The sequence below is a fragment of the Chrysemys picta genome, chromosome 3 (assembly GCF_011386835.1).
Source record: "Chrysemys picta bellii isolate R12L10 chromosome 3, ASM1138683v2, whole genome shotgun sequence".
In the NCBI taxonomy this organism is placed as follows: domain Eukaryota; kingdom Metazoa; phylum Chordata; order Testudines; family Emydidae; genus Chrysemys; species Chrysemys picta.
In genome coordinates this window covers 70302388-70319969 of record NC_088793.1, presented here as the reverse complement: position 1 = coordinate 70319969, position 17582 = coordinate 70302388, and the positions used below count along the sequence as shown (strand labels likewise).

At 46.7% G+C, this 17582-nt stretch overlaps 1 protein-coding gene across 3 annotated transcripts in view; it reads left to right on the top strand.

Annotated features, from left to right (window-relative positions):
- Nucleotides 1–4965: 4965 nt before the first annotated feature.
- The window catches only part of RNGTT (RNA guanylyltransferase and 5'-phosphatase), a 415119-nt gene continuing 402502 nt past the window's right edge, over nt 4966–17582 (top strand). For 2 of the 3 annotated variants that reach the window (XM_005299708.4, XM_005299707.4), the window contains exon 1: nt 4968–5195. In XM_005299708.4, the coding sequence (XP_005299765.1) occupies nt 5132–5195 (64 nt within the window). In that variant the 5' untranslated portion in view covers nt 4968–5131. Of the gene's footprint in view, nt 5196–17582 lie in introns of all 3 variants that reach the window. The other variant, XM_024103027.3, reaches the window with a different exon arrangement.

Here is a 17582-nt window from a genome sequence, read left to right as displayed (position 1 = left end):
TTTAAGGTTAGTTAATGGCTTTTCTTAGAAAATGACTTGGGATGCACAGTGGAAGAATGCTCCTGTGTGAATGTTTGTACAAATCAGAAGCCACTTAATTTATGTAATAACCTAGGTGATATCAGTCCTGTTGTAGTCTCAGATTAGTGGTTAATCTTTTGGTTTTTCTTTTCTATATTTGTTTGCCAAATTTTTATTGAAGAGGTGGATTAATTTAGGTAGTCTGTAGTAATATACCAATTCTCTGCATTAGTGAAAAAATAGTTATTTACTAACTTTCCTTGGCCTGCATTGCTTTCAGCTCTCAAAACAGTCCCACAGGAAAGATGGAAATCTTTCAAAAACCATTCTGAGTGAGGCTCTTATTTTAATATTAGAATAGAAATAAGAATCCAGATGTCTGTATTTCATCACAGACAAACACAAAGAATGCCGGACTGAAATAAAAGAGTAACAGGCTTTCTGACCTGCGCTACTATAGAAAAGAGCTTTTTCTCTTCATTCAGGCAAAACTCCTAGTTCTGATTTGTTGTCTATAAGTGGCAACAAGACTGAAGTACTTAAGCTAGCTAAGGTTAGTATTTTAAAATAAATATGTTAATAGTTATTTTATATTTTTAATTATTTCAGGTTACTGGCCAGATAGGAACTAGCTGATAAGGTTTACATTGGTGACTAGATACCACAGTTAAGGGGGAAACAGAAATGCCTAGATAATCTAGATAAGAGAAGAGAAAACATATGTAAGATGCATTTAAGGCAGTGTTCCCCAAACTTTTCACAGTTGCACTCCCTCTTACCCCTGTCTGTGCCCCTCCCCGGGAGCATGAGGGCTACCAACAGGGGTAAGGGGGCCGAGTCTGGGGCTACGAATCGAGCCATGGCCAGGGGCTGAGGCTGGGGCAGGACTGGGAACGGAGACGTATTGAATTCTGGGAGGATGGCCCACTGGGCTTCCTCACCCTCCACAGGTGGTAAAAGGTCCTGCCACTTGATATTGGGGTGGAACACAAGGGTGAGGAAGTGAAATGTGTGGAGCACGAACGTGTAGGGTCGTTCCCTAGGCACGGTTCGGAAGCGAAATGGCTGCAGTGCATGCAGCCGGCACGGGTTGTGGAAAAGAGGGGGCGGGGGGGCTTGCAGGGCAGGGGCCTGATGAAAAGGTCCGGAGAGCCAGAGGTGAGGAGTGAGTGGGGGGCACCCGAGAGGTGGGTGATAAGGCTGCCCCCACCTTCTGGAGCATGAACAGGGGGTCTGAGGGGTGGTGAGCCCCATGCGCAGACCAAGCACCCAGGGGTCCACCCAATTCCCCTGCTTGTAATCCAGGAGGTCTCTCCTGGTTTCTGCCAGGACCAGGGTCCGGCACACTGAGGCGGACTCCACCACCTGCACACTAAGATGGGGGTTGTGTAGCAGGGGCTCTGAATTTAGCCGGGAACCGGGGCTGGAGCAGAGCTGAGGGCAGAACAGGGCTGGGTGGCGATCCCTTCTTGCCCCTCTGTGGGGGCTGGCTCAGGACCCGCCCCACCAAACGTTCTCCATGCCCCCCAGGTCTGTGCACCCCACAGTTTGGGGACCTCTGATTTAAGGAGATATTTCATAGAGGGGTGAATAAATGGATTGACTTGTTACTGAGGTGATGGAGTCCATAGCATTAATGTACTGATTAAAAGCTCTTTGGGGCAGCAACTGTCTTTTCAATATATGTGCGCCCAGTGCCTAGTACAATGAGGCTCCAATCCCAAACCAAATATTAAATACATGTAATAATTAATTTGAGCAAAAATGGATGACTATCTGGAATTTATCAAATTCTATATAGGGATTTATAAAGTGTCAATTACTGGTATCTCTGAATCAGAAGAGTGGGAGTAATCAGTTCCCACAGTGGGTCCTGATCCTGAACAGGGGTTAGATTTTATCATAATATAACAAATAACAATTCTTCTGTCTTCCCCCAGCTCAGCCATGCTTTTTTTGCATGAGAGTATTTTTGCATTCTTTAGTCATAAACTTTGTTTTTTAAATAATTTTATAATTATATGTAGCAGCATTGAGATGTCAGAGTGTCATCACAGTTCCAGGTACAAAGAGTCCATAATCTATTCGCAGCTATGTATATCACTTTGGGCCTAATTCTGTCACCCTTGCTCACCTTACTCAGTGAATAATCCTGATGAAATCAGAATTGTGCCCTTTGTGATTATTCTTTGCTTCTCAGACCCTTTCTAATCTTGATTACGACTTCCTGCACTCAGATTTCATTTCGTCTTTTCCAGATGGTCTCTTGGCACCATCTAGTGTCTGATTGTCGCATGTTCAGCTAAGGAACAAATGGGATCTTAGTTTCAGTATAGAACAGAGGTGGGCAAACTACAGCCCACGGGCCACATCCGGCCCGCGGGACCGTCCTGCCTTGCCCCTGAGCTCCCGGCCAGGGAGGCTAGCCCCCGGCCCTTCCCCTGCTGTCCCGCTCCCCCGCAGCCTCAGCCCACTGCGCTGCCAGCGCTCTGACCCGCCGCTCCTGCCAGGCAGCGTGGTGGCCTGGCTGGCTCTGGCATGGTAAGGGGGCAGGCGGTCTTGGGGGGCAGACAGGGAGCAGGGGGCGGTTGGATTGGATGGAGGTTCTGGGGGGGGCGGTCAGGGAACGGGGGGGGGAGGTTGGATAGCCGTGTGAGTCCCAGGGGGCCTGTCAGGGGACGGGGTGTGGCTAGGGGTCAGGGCAGTGAGGGGACAGGGAGCAGGGGGGGTTGGATGGATCGTGGGGGGGCAGTCAGGGGACAGGGAGCAGGGGGTGGTTGTATTGGTCGGGGGTTCTGGGGAGGGTGGTCAGGGGACAGGGAGCAGTGGTGGTTGGATAGGTGTAGGAGTCCCAGGGGGCCTGTCAGGGGGCGGGGGTGTGGATAGGAGTCAGGGAAGTCAGGGGACAGGGAGAAGGGGGGGTTGGATAGGGGGTGGGGTCCCGGGAGGGGGCGGTCAGGGGACAAAGAGCAGGGGGGGTTGGATGGATCAGGGATTCTGAGGGGGTCAGTCAGGGGACGGGAAGTGGGAGGGGGCGGATGGGGGCGGGACAGGCTGTTCGGGGAGGCACAGCCTTCTGTACCTGGCCCTCCATATAGTTTTGCAACCCCGATGTTGCCCTCGGGCCAAAAAATTTGCTCACCCCAGTATAGAATATAGTGCATATGTGCTGAAAAGTTTCAGAAAATAAATGAAATATAAGTTACCTCCAAATGAATAGTTGGATGTGGTAATAGTGCATTAAGTTTAACCAGGATAAGTATGTTGGTGGCTAGCTAATAGTCTTAGAATATTAATAATCAGAAAATAAACTAACAAAACTGTAATCTACTAATTTTGACCACAGTTCTTATCGAAATTGCTCATTTCCTTTTCTCCAGACAAATATTGATACAGGGTGTCATCTGCAATTTGGACCTCTCTATAGTTCCTCATTTTATACGTAAATCTTGCCAATTCTTTCTTCATAACATCTAAGATGCGGCCTTTCTTATCCATTTGTAGAGCTAAAATTCTCATTCAAGTTTTCATCATTTCATATATCAGCTACTACAACATTGTTCTCTTTGGCCTTGAAAAACGCAGTCTTGCCATCTGCATATACATTCAGAATGCTGGTGCAAAGATCACTTTCTTAGCTCCTTGCTTTGACGTTGTCACTCCTCTCTTTGACTGCCTCCCCAAGCACCTCCTTCTCTCTCACATCAAACATAAACTGTTTGCATTCACTGTCTTAGCTCATTGCTTTTATCTTGTTACCTCTCTCTTTGAATCCTTCCACTGGCTCCTTCTTTTCTCTCTCCTGTCAAACATAATGCTTGTATTCACTTTCAAGTACCTTCACAGTCAATCCCCAACCTATCTATCATCTCTCATTTCCTATCAAGCTGTACATGCTTGCCTCCAACTGACCAATTATGCCAGCCTCCACTGCCCACTTGTTACATTTTCAACCATCTTTGTGCTTTCTCCCATGCTGACCCATATGGGGAGACACTCCCCATAACTATCTGCAAAGCTATCTGATCCACCTTCAAATCCCACCTCAAAACTCTCGTTTGCTATGATTCTTAAAACCAAACCAAACCAACCTCTTGACAATGATTAGGCTTTGTTGGTGTGTAAAGACTATTGCCTATGCTGACCATTTCTGTCTCATTGTTCACTTGTACTCCCTGTTGGTCTGTCTGTATCCATCTGTTGTCTCTTGTTTTATACTTAGGTTGTAAACTCTTTGGGACAGAGACTGTATTTTTGTTTTGTGTTTCTTCAGCACCTAGCACAACAGGGTTCAGGTCCATGACGAGGCTCCTCGGCGCTATGGTAATACAAATATTAAATAATGATAATTTAGACGCCAATCTTGCTTTTGCTCATGTGGAGCCCCACAGACTTCAATGGGATTCTGTGTGGACACCAGGCTCCACACATGTGAATCTGATGTAAGGACTAAATCAGAGATTATGAGAGCCAGTGTGTGTCTGTGTTTTTCCTAGGGTGACCAGTTACCCCTCCCCCCAAATAAAAGTGTCCCAATTTTTTACACTTGCTATCTGGTCACCCTAGTTTTTTTCCCTTCCAGGCTAGCAGGGTTGTTCTATTATTTCCTGGTACAGTTGTAGCACATAGGAGCCCCAGGCACAGCCCAGGCTGCCTTGTGCTAGGTGCTGTACAAACACTCACCAGCAAGGGAGTCCCTGCCCTGAAGACGTTACAAGCTAAGCGTGGGCAGGAGGCGGGCGCTCTTTCCTCCCCCTCCCGCAGCTGGCGGGGCTGTACCGAAGAGGCGGGCGGGGTGGTGAGCGGGTTTCCCTGCTAGACCCAGGCCCCATCGCGGGACCGACTGCCGGATGAGAGAGCCGGGAGGCGCTGACACTAAACGCTGTCGCTCGAGCAACACCCCCCGGCGGCTCGGTCCTAGCCGAGCAGCCCCGGAAGCGGAAGTGGCGTGCCTGCCGCGGTGCATTGTGGGGAGCGGCGGTTGCTGTGGAGTTGGATCTGAATGAAGCTGCCGCGGGGAAGGGGCTGCTGGAGCCGCTGAGTGGGAAGGAGCCGCGTCCGCAGCCGCCCGGCCCGGGTGTCCGCGCGAGCGCTGTCAGGCAGCGCCGCCATGTCCTACAACAAGATCCCGCCGCGCTGGCTGCGCTGCCCTAGGAGGGGGCAGCCGGTGGCAGGTGAGTGGGGCCGGGGTGCTCGGCGCGGGGCGGCCACAGCTTCCCCGCTCCTCTTCGAGCCGCTGGCGGACGGGTGTTCGGGGATGGGGCGCCGGGCCCGTCGGGGTAACGAGTCTCTGGCCCCGGTGCGGGTGGTGGTGTCAGGAGTCGTAGCCCCGACCCCATCCGCGAGCCGGGTCGGTTGCGGGCTCCCCGGGGCTGAGCGTGGGGCGTCGCAGGCACCACCCCTTTCCAGGGGAGCCCTTGGGACTAGGCCCCCTCCCTCCTTTCTAAGTGGCGTCTCGCTACCTTTGCACTTTTCGGTCCCGTTTTATGCCCCAGCTCTCTCATCCTCCCCCAGAACTGCGCCCTGCCCCCCAGCACAGCAGACCTCCTTCCCGCAAGGGGCTGGGGGGAAACTGGCCAACATTCACTCCCGCTTCTCTCAGAAATCCTACTACCTGTAAAACAGTTGTCGCTGTCCTGACCAATCTCCCTCCCGTTTTTTGAAAAGTAGTTCAGAAACTTTTAACAGGGCGCTGAGTGGCGAAACTGACTGGAGTCGGTTTCTCTTTGCAGCTGACTGTATGTGCAGATCCCTGAAGCAGTTTCCACTGCTGTAAATAATAGGCTGAATTGCAATGAGCTGCATCCAGCCCTGGAGCTAAGAGTTTTCTCAACCGCTCTATCCTAGTCACTTCCCTCCTTTTTTCATAAGCACTTAATTCCCTTTACCCCCCCAACTCTGTACCATAACACAAAGAAATAAACTAAGGGACTGAATAGGGGAAAGAGAAGTAATGTTTTCCCTTCTACTTCTTACAGACTTACTTCTTCCTTTTTTAGGTTCTAATTCAGCATTGTACTTAAATCTGTGCCTAACTTTATATCTGTAGGGGCTGCTCATGTGATTAAAATTAGCCACATATATAACTTTGCTGAGTTGCGGTCATGTTTCCTTCCTTCCCTCCATCATGTTTATTTTTGCAAGTCTCAAGCCCTCTCTTTGTTTTGAAGGTCTTCTCCAGGATTTTTTCTTTACTTATCAAGTTTATGTTCAGCATGGGATTAAAAAAATGGATTGTCTGTCTGCATTTCTGCACATTGTACTTCTCTATTGATTTAGCAGAAGCAGTGAGTGAAATCTTTGGATCAGATCAGATCTGGTTCTCTTATTGGGGATGTGCTATATACAGCAGTGGTTCTCAACCTATTTACCTTTGTGGACCTCTATACAGCTCTCCATGTATAACGTAGGCCGCATCTGTACAATATATATAATGCCTGTATGGCACTGAGGATATGTCACAAGGGCCACAGCTGTGTGCTGATTGGGCTGCAGGTTGAGAAGCACTGATGTCGAGATCTCTACAGGATAGGGGATTTAAAAAAAAGTGTACGATAGACGCTGTGCAGTGGATTAGTAGCAGTTAATTTGAGTTCAGGACTAAAGTCTTTCCTGTTTGGGAGGTCTGTGGAGGCAGAACACCTAGTTAGAAATATGGGAATTGCCATATGGGATCAGACCTATAGTCATCTAGTCCAGCATCCTGTCTCTGACAGTGGCCATCACAGATGCTTCAGAAATCTCACATTAGGCAGAGGTAAAATAATATCATCTCCCTGTTAGGTTTTCTCATACCCTAATCTCTTCATATGAAAGTTTTCCCATGCCCCTAATTGTTTTTGTCACCCTTTTCTGAATGCCCTCTTATTCTGCAATATCCTTTTTGAGATATTTTGAGTGACCAGTACTGCAAATCATATTTTAGATAAGGCTGTACCATTAATTTTATATAATGGCATAATACAGTAACAGTTGGGAGTAGAAATTGGTGATAGTCTGGTATTTCTTTGATGAGGTTTTGTGTATTTACAAAGAAAAGTCCTGTGTGTCTGAACACAGAATGAATCAAATATTGGGGAAACAGCTTCTTTCCTCACCGCACCAACAGCACTCTTTTCAGCCTGCATCTCTGGTACCTCATGCTTCAGGGTTTCATCCAGCCACCTACAGGAGGTAAGGAAGGGATTCTCTCCTCCTCCATGGGGGCCCCGCTCCAATGTATTCTGAGAGTTATTTTAACTCCTTTCTCTGAAACATCCGGGATGGCTGTGGCTGGAGGTGGGACATTGGATGAGGAGGACCAGTGCTCTCAGGTGCTTGGTTGGCTAGTTCTTGCTCACATGCTTCTAACTGATTACCAAATGTGGGTTCAGGAAGGAATTTTTCCCCAGGTCAGATTGGCCTTGACTTTGGGTTGTTTTTTTTGTTTTTTTTTCCTCTGCAGTATGTGGTCACTTGTTGGGATTATCTAAGCATATCTCACCTAACCATTTCACAGTCATTGTCGGGGCCTCAAGCACTGGTGTGCCTCGGTCCCTCCTATTCTTTGTCTGTGGCATATAATAATCTAGTGTCCTGTGGGCTGTAACACTTTGGTCTAAATTTAGTTGTTGGGCTTAGCATGCAGGTGCTGAGTGGTGATGGTCTGTAATATATATGAGGTCACACTAGATGATCTGGTGGTCCCTTCTGGCCTTAAACTCTAACTTTTAGAAGGACCTCTCAGTATAACAACCATTTTAGCTCCTCTGTTGTCCTCATGATGCCCAAAATGGCAATGCCCTGTATGATCCATCCTACATAGAAAGAAAATAAACAGTTTACCAAATTAAAAACGACACAGCAGGGACCTCATTTCAGAAAAATTCTGGAGGCAAGAAAATTGTGTCAGCATATAGAACATTATATGTGATTATATTATATCCTGCAAAGTCGGTAGGTGGAGAGGGAAGCGGAAGACATAGAGTGTATAGACCTGTGAAAAGTCGGGAATGGAAACCAAGGTGTGTGTGGGGGCAACTACCTCCTTTCCCCATAGCAAATGATGCACCTATGATATGAGGTAAACTACGTATGTGCAGTGTCTTTCTGCAAGGATGTTTTCAGATCACCAACTCATATTGATTTTTGTTTCCACTAAATCTCCTGTGGGATTTTTTGCTCCCTGATGGACCTTTTTTTCAGCCCCTGTGGAATGCTGATTGTGTCTGTGGAATTTGCTGGCTGATGCAGAACCTGCCCACTCTGTTTGAATCGCGGATTCACCTCTCTAACAACTCTTCCAGCCTTAACTTCCACAGCTACTTTCTCAGATTCCATGGAGCGGCAATGCTGAAATTCTGTCCCCGAAAACTGAAAGCACTAACATCTTTGTCTAATATGAAAGGGGTTTTGAAACATGGGTAGGCCAAGCCATCACAGTCCCAAGAGCCTTTTTCACCCCTGAAAATGCCAAATCATACCTTACTGACCACTGAATTAGTCTCTCTCTCCCCCCCCTGTTTGGTGCAAGGGGTGTGCAGGTGACTCTGCGGCTGGCTTTGAAGGGGAAAGCACCTATGTGGAGGCACAGCCAGGCAGCTCTGTGCGCTGCCCCGTCCGGAGGTGCTGCTCCTGGAAGCAGCGGCATGTCCCCCCTCCGGCCCCTTTGCGGAGGTGCAGTGCCAGCCAGGCAGCTCTGTGTGCTGCCCTGTCTGCAGGTGCAGCCCCTGCAGTTCCCACTGGCTGTAGTTCCTGGCCAATGGGAGCTGCAGAGCCGGCGCTTGGGGCGGGGGCAGCATGTGGAGCCCTCGGCTACCCTTACGAGTAGGAGCCGCGGGGTGGAGGGGGAGAACATGCCGCTGCTTCCAGAAGCCGTGCAGAGTCATGGCACGCATGGAGGTCTGACGGGCTGGACGCGGCCTGCGGGCCATAGTTTGCCCACCCCTGTACTAGACACTTGGCACAATTTGTCTAAACCTGCCTTAAATTTATAACTGTCCTGTTTGTGGCCAATTTTGTCATAGTGCCAGCATTAACTGAACTGTTTCCTTTAATTGTTGCCAGTTTCCCATTTTTGACAAATCAAGTTTATAATTTGTTCTATTTGTTCAATGCAGGTCTGAGCCAGATCAGAATCCCTTCTTTCATCTTAAATATAAGGCACAGAACTGTACTTAGTGTTGATGGTGATCAGCTTCCATCTGCCTCCCTAAGAGCTGCATTCTCTTCTGGTGAAGTGCTGCAAGAAAAGATTCAAGTTCTGTGGTAAATTTCACAGCCTCTTGTGTATTTCTACACAGCAAAGAAAAACCCATGGCTGACCTGTGCCAGCTGACTTGGGCTGTGGGACTGTTTCATGGCTGTGTAGACTTCTGAGCTCGCTGAATGCTGGGACACACTCACGTCGCAGGGTCCTAGAGCCTGGAATCCAGTCTGAGCCCAGATGAATACACATCAATGAAACAGCCCTGCAGCCCGATGCCTGCGAGCGTGAGTTGGCTGGCACAGGCCAGCCGTGGGTTTTTCTTTGCTGTGTAGACATACTCTTGAGTGTCTTTAGCTTCCTTTCACTGATCTTCAAATCCCCAGTCTATCTATAAATTGGTTCATCGCCAGTTTAACTTGGAAGGCCTCTGTGGTATCTGGATATGCCAGAAGCACAAGTCTCTGCAGATCGTCTTCCAGTTCAGATTGGGTTTCGGCTTTTCCTCCCTTGTTCTTATTGAAGCTGGTCGGGGCACAGCTTAATGGCTAGCTCCAAACCATATTAAGGGCTTGTAACAGTTCTCAATAACGCCATCTCTTTTCTGGGTGGAGCACCATCAGAGATGGGCCACTTAGGTTGGCTGCTAGTAACCCCATTTTCTAGCCCGTGTTCAATCTAGCCATTCATTTGAGCCAAATAAGTCTCTCAGGGAGTTTTTCCCCTCAGAAGGGGGCTTTGGTATCATTTGCGTTAGGACAGCCCAACCTCTCCCCTCTGGGCCTTCATGGGGTACAAACAGCATAGAAAACTATTGGGAATGTCTGGTCTTACCCCAGTCCTCTGGCTGGCTCAATTCCTCATCAAGGCAGCTGTCTTTCATGGTTGTCTGTGACCCTTTGATTTCTTTCTGGAGCTGAATTTTCAGCTCATTAAGTCCTTGCTACAGCTTGTTTCAGTTAGCGAGTTCCAAATTATCCAAAGCCTGTTCGGTCTCCAATATCTTCTGGAAAAACGTCTGGTCTATGGCAGTCAGATTGTTGGTCCCCTCATCAATCTGTTTTACTACTCCAGATTGGGTGGGTTGCAGCTGGGTTTCCCAGTCTGTCTGGGCACTTTGTAGTTGCCACTCCAAAAGCAATCTCATCTTAGCCTCTAAGTCAGTGGTCTCCAACCTTTTTATGCCCAAGATCACTTTTTGAATTTAAGGGCAACCCAGGATCTGCCCCGCCCCTTCCCCAAAGCTCTGCCCCACTCACTCCATCCCCCCCTCTCTCTGGCGCTTGCTCTCCCCCCTCCCTCCCTCACTTTCACCAGGCTAGGGCAGGGGGTTGGGGTTCGGGAGGGGGTGTGGGCTCTGGGTTGAGCCTGGGACAGGGGGTTGAGTGTAGGAGGGGGATTTGGGGTGCTGGCTTTGGGAGGGAGCTCAGAGCTGGGGTTTGGGGTGCTGGCTCAGGGTTGGGATGCGATGGGTGGCACTTACCGCATGTGGCTCCCGGTTGGTTGCACAGTGAGGCTAAGGCAGGATCCCTGCCTGCCCACGCCACTCCCGGAAGGGGCAAATGCGTCTCTGTGGCCCCTGGGGCCGGGGGGGGATGTGGCTCTGCACACTGCCCCTCTCTGCAGGCACCGCCCCCAAAGCTCCCATTGGCCACAGTTCACTGTTCCTGGCCAAGGGGAGCTGCAGGGCAGAGCTTTCAGGCATGAGCAGTGCGTGGGGACCCACACACTCCACTCAGGGCCGCGGGGGGGTGGGGGTGGCCGCTTCCGGGAGTGACATTGAGCTGCAGCAGGCAGGGAGCCTGCCATAGCAGCAGCCCCGCTACACCCCTGGAGATAGCGATCGACTGGGAGAGTGCCCAGGATCGACCCATCAATTGCGATCGACGGGTTGGTGACCACTGCTCTAAGTCATCCCTGTGCCCTTTCTGGGAAACCCTCACTTCTTATTTTAGATCTTAGAATCATAGAACTGTAGGACTGGAAGGGACCTCGAGAAGTTATCGAGTCCAGTCCCCTGAACTCAAGGCAGGACTACGTGTAACTAGACCTTTCCTGACAAGTGTTTATCTAATCTGTTCTTAAAAAACTCAATGACGGAGATTCCACAACCTCCCTACGCACTTTGTTCCAGTGCTTAACCACCCTAACAGTAAGGAAGTTTTTCCTAAACCAGCCTTGCTGCAATTTAAGCCCATTGCCTTTTGTCCCATCCTCAGAGGTTAAAGAGAACAATTTTTCTCTGTTCTCCTTGTAACAACCTTTTATGTTCTTGAAAACTGTTATGTCCCCCTCAGTCTTTTCTTCTCCAGACTAAGCAAACCCTTCTCTCCCCCATCTTTCATCATAGGTCATGTTTTCTAGACCTTTAAGATTTTTTGTTGCTCTCCTCTGGACCTTCTCCAATCTGTCCACATCTTTCCTGAAATATGGTGCCCAGAACTGCCCACAATACTCCAGTTGAGGCCTGATCAGCATGGAGTACAGTGGAAGAATTACTTCTCCTGTCTTGCTTACAACATTTCTGCTAATGCATCCTAGAATGATGTTCACGCTTTTTTTGCAACAGTGTTACACTGTTGACTCTCATTTAGCTTGTGATCCACTATGAGCCCCAGATTCCTTTCCGCAATTCTCCTTCCTAGGCAGTCATTTCCCATTTTCCCTTCCTAAGTGGAGTACTTTGCATTTGTCCTTTGAATTTCATCTTATTTACTTCAGACCGTTTCTTCAGTTTGTCCAGATCATTTTAAATTTTAATCCTGTCTTCGAAAGCACTTCGAAATCCCTTCCAGCTTGATTTCCTCTGTAAACTTTATAAGTGTACTCTCTGTGCCATTACAGTAACTCCTCAATTAACGTTGTAGTTATGTTCCTGAAAAATGCATTTTTAAGTGAAAATGATGTTAAACGAATCCAATTTTTTCATAAGATTTAATGTAAATGCAGGGGGTTAGGTTCCAAAGAAATTTTTTTGGGGCAGACAAAAGGCATTATATACTGTACAGTACTGTACTGTGGTGGGGAGGTGCCCCTGGCTTACCCCTGGGGCTCAGGGCTGGGGGTTCAGGGTCTGGGCGGGAGTTAGGGTGTGGGAGGGTGCTCAGGGTGGGGGTGTGGGGTCTGGGAGGGAGTTAGGGTGCGGGTGAGCACTCAGGGTGGGGGTGCGGGGTCTGAGAGGGAGTTAGGGTGCGGGAGGGCGCTCAGGGTGGGGATGTGGGGTCTGGGAGGGAGTTAGGGTGCGGGAGGGCGCTCAGGGTGGGGGTGTGGGAGGAGGCTCAGGGCTGGGTTAGGCAGGAGGTGTAGAGCACTTACCTGGGGCAGCTCCTGTTTGGTGCAAGGGGTGTGCAGGTGACTCTGCAGCTGGCTTTGAAGGGGAAAGCGCTGCTTCTTTCCGACCTCTGGCTGCGCGGCTGCCCCTACTCCTCCTGAGTCCTCTGGCCCGTGCTCACAGGGCTGCATTCTGAAAGGGGCTTTAGAGCTGTAGATCAGGGCCCCGGGGCCCCCTTAGCCCAGGATCCTGCAGCCCCTAAAGCCCCTGCATTCCGGGTGGCCCTGCCTGCTGGGGGGCGGGGGGGCAGCTTCCCCGCTTGCTGGCTCCCTCCCTCCCTCCCAGAAAGTCCTAAGCGCTGCCAAACAGCTGTTTGGCGGCTGGGGAAATGCTGGAAGGGAGGGGGAGGAGGCAGAGAAGAGGAACTTGTGCAGTGCTCCCTTGTAAAGTCAGCCAAACAACATTATAAGGGAGCATTGCACAACTTTAAACGAGTATGTTCCCTAATGGAGCAGTGATGTAACTTCAAAACAATGTTAAGCGGTAGGACGTTAAGTGAGGAGTTACTGTATCTAAATCATTGATGAAGATATTGAACAGAACCAGACTCAGGACTGATCCCTGCAGGATCCCTCTCGCTATGCTATTCCAGCTTGACTGTGGACCACTGATAACTACTCTCTGGGAATGATTTTCCAACCAGTTATGCACCCATCTTATAGTAGCTCCATCTAAGTTGTATTTCTCTAGTTTGTTTATGAGACGTTCATGCGAGACCGTATGAAAAGCAGTACTTGAAATCAGGATATACCACATATACCGCTTCCCCCCTATCCACAAGGCATGTTACCCTCTCAAAGAAAACTGTTAGGTTGGTTTAGTGGTTTGTCTTAATTCCTTTTGTGAAATGTTCAGCTCCCAGTTTAGGACTTTTAATTCCTGCTAGTCATTTCTGATTTTTGCAAGTACTTCCATTATTTGTTACATCTTGGTTCAAGAGGTATACCAGCTCACAATCTCTGTTTGCGCAAACTGGATCCTGCTTCTTAAACCAGTGTTGCTCCTGTTTGACCCAAGTGCCAAGTCAGAGTTTGGGGATGTTTCATTTGATAAATATTTCTTCAATGCAGTTTTGTTTGTTTACAAAGAATGTACAAACTTCTGTGTCTGTGAACACAGAAGGAATCAAACAGCAGGAAACAACTTCTTTGCTTATACCCCAAGAACACTCTTTTTTTAGGCTTCATCCTGACCCAAAAACCGCTCCACAGTTTTCTTCCACAGTCAGACCGGCTGCTTGCAGTTGCTCCTTCTACCAGTTTTTGTGTCTGTTTCTGAGTGTCCTGCCTAAGCCTGTGCACACACCACACAAGCTATATGTTTCAAAACTCTTCCCCCACTCAGTTCAAACTTCTGGGCAGGTTCACAACTCCTTTTTGTCTTGAGGGGGGGCGGGACTTCTGATGAACTTTTCCTGACAGTTATATTAATTGAAGGGTGTAGTCACACCCAGTCCCAAAGAAGTTTGTGATCCAAGCAGTCACCAGTATATCTCACCATAACACTATCATGACCTTTACAGGTAATTTTTTAATTCTATTTTCAATGATTACTTCAACCAGTTTACTAGGTGCTTATGTAAGATTGACTGGTCTGTAATTCCTGGAATCACCCCACAAGTCTTTTTAAATATAGGCACAATGTTTTCCACCCTCGGTCCTCTGATATAGTAGCGGTTTCAAATGAAAGATGGCATATTTTTGCTGGCGGTACAGCCACTTCATACTTGAGCTCCCTTAGAACACTTGGAATGCTTTTAAAATTATCACCTTGCTCCAGCATGTCATCTTTTGACACTTTAATCTCTTCTGGTACCTAATATTTATTGCCAGAAAAGAGCAGTTGAATCTGTAATAATGCAAAACCTTCCATTTCAACAATGTCTTGCTACCATCGCATGAATGACACACTCAGTACTAGCATCTGAACATACTATGAGAATTTACAAAATTCTGTCATAATTAATGTTCCCACCCTCTGACTTCACCACCTCAACCAAGCTTCACAAAATCATCATTGCTGTGTACAGTATTAAATTGTTTAAAACTTATAGTGTGTGTGTGTGTGTGTGTCTGTCTGGTGAAAAAAATTTCCTGGAACCTAACGCCTCCCCCCTCCCATTTACATTAATTCTTGTGGGGAAATTGGATTCGCTTAACATCGTTTCACTTAAAGTTGTATTTTTCAGGAACATAACTACAATATTAAGTGAGGAGTTACTGCATTTAATTTTAATGTATTTGGTACTTTTCAAAATGCTTTTTTGAATTCAATAGTTACTTAAATAGGAACAGAAATTCTTTAGTGTGAATTGGGACCCATATTTTTGAAATTTTTTTATACTTGCAAATTGAAATTTAATACTGCTATTCATAGTTACTCATGATTCAGCAAATACTACAAGTACAGAATCTTATATGAAATGCCTAAAATTTATTGAAACTTAGAAAAGAGATGACAGAGAACTCTTACGAAGGCTGTTACAAAGCTACTCTGATGTGTTGTGCGAACAATAAAAGCTCATAAATTAAAAAGCTGAGCCTCCAGGCAATAATAGCTGAGAACAGACCTCTCTTTAATAAGGTCAAGACTTGACAGTTCTTCTAAAATAAACTCTCAAAGTCCCAGAGCCACAGGTAAGCACTCTATTTAATATAGAATGCTGCTGTTCCATGATGCTGATGGGGAGATCTCTGTTACTGTGGAACAGTTATAATGAAAAGGACTGACAGTAAATGGATGTTTCTGACACTATCTGGCTCTTTTAAGGCCATCTTTCGAACACTTCACACTTAGAAACCATCAGAACTGATGTTTACATGGTCAGGCTTTTACAAACTGACATTTTAAATTCCTATTTTCTTGTTCTGGCCATGCTGAATTTAAATGTTACTTTTAGGGCTGTCGATTAATCGCATTTAATTCATACGATTAACCCAAAAAAGTAATTGTGATTAAAAAAATTAATTGCGATTAATCGCAGTTTTAATTGCACTGTTAAACAGAATATCAGTTGAAAATTATTATATATTTTTTACATTTTCAAATATATTGATTTCAATTACAACAAAGAATACTCACTTTGTACTCACTTTGTACTATTGTTTTTGCTTACAAATATTTGCATTGTAAAAATGATAAAAGAAATAGTATTTTTCAATTCACCTCATACGAGTACTGTAATGCAATCTTTTTATCGTAAACGTGCAGATTTTTTTTGCTTACAAAACCAAAAACGAAACAGTGTAAAACTTTTGAGCCTACAAGTCTACTCAGTCCTACTACTTGTTCAGCCAATTACTAAGACAAACCGTTTTGTTTACATTTATGGGAGATAATGCTGCCTGTTTCTTAGGCTACGTCTTCACTACCCGCCTGAATTGGCGGGTAGAAATCGGTCTCTCTGGGATCGAATTATCGCGTCTCGTCGGGACGTGACAATTGATCCCTGAATCGACGCTTGGGGAGCCGCGGAGGTTGATTTGCCGCCGTCCTCACAGTGGGGTAAGTCGGCTCGGATACGTCGAATTCAGCTACACTATTTGCGTAGCTGAATTTGCGTATCTCAAATTCTAGTACATTGGTGCGGCATGATTTCCCTTTACAAAAACCATGTTGACTCTTCCCCAACAAATGATGTTCATCTATGTGTTTGACAATTTTGTTCTTTACTATAGTTTCAACCAGTTTGCCTGGAACTGAAGTCAGGCTTACCGGCCTGTAATTGCCAGGATCACCTCTGGAACCCTTTTTAAAAATTGGCATCACATTAGCTATCCTCCAGTCATTTGGTACAGAAGCTGATTTAAATGATGGGTTAAAGACTACAGTTAGTAGTCCTGCAATTTCATATTTGAGTTCCTTCAGAACTCTTGGGTGAATACCATCTGGTCCTGGTGACTTATTACTGTTTAGTTTGTCAGTTTGTTCCAAAACCTCCTCTAATGACACCTCTATCTGGGACAGTTCCTCAGATGTGTCACCTAAAAAGAATGGCTCAGGTTTGGGAAGCTCCTTCACATCCTCAACTGTGAAAACCGATACAAAGGCCTTATCGTCCTTGAGTGCTCCTTTAGCATCTTGATTGTCCAGTGGTCTCACTGGTTGTTTAGCAGGCTTCCTGCTTCTGATGTATTTAAAATTTTTTTTGCTATTACTTTTTGAGTCTTTGGCTAGCTGTTCTTCAAATTTTTTTGTTGTTGTTCACATGGCACTGTTGTGGCTGGTGTTGGAAGATATTATCGAGCAGAACCCGTCATCAGCATGGACACGTCCTCTGGAATGGTGGTTGAAGCACGAAGGGACATATGAATCTTTAGTGCATCTGGCACGTAAATATCTTGCAATGCCGGCTACAAAACAATGCCATGTGAACACCTGTTCTCGCTTTCAGGTGATATTGTAAACAAGAAGCGGGCTGCATATATTGCCCATAAATGGAAACAAACTTGTTTGTCTGAGCTATTGGCTGAACAAGAAATAGGACTGAGTGGACAATTTTACATTGTTTTATTTTTGAGTGCAGTTATTTTTTTGTACGCAATTCTACATTTGTAAGTTCAACTTTCATGATAGAGATTGCATTACAGTACTTGTATGAGGTAAATTGAAAAATATTTATTTTGTTTTTTACAGTGCAAGTATTTGTAATAAAAATAAATATAAAGTGAGCACTGAACACTTTGTATTCTGTGTTGTAATTGATTTCAATTACATTTGAAAATGTGGAAAACATCAAAAAATATAAATAATGGTTTAAATAATTTTTTAGTTCCTCTAATCCAGTGTTTCCCAAACAGTGGGTCCCAACCACCAGTTAATCCCAGGAAGGTCCTAGATGGGATGCCAGATCCAGGTTGGATTAACCCATCTCTGGGCCCTAGGGAAACATACACTTCTGCTGGCCCCATGCAGAGTAGAGACCCCAGTGGGGAAGGGGAGATTGGAGAGTGAGCCATCTCTGCACTTTTCCCACACTGCTGGCTCCTCTCCTGTGGGGCTGAGCCCGTCTTTTCACTCCAGGTATTGCGATGTAATGCACGGTGT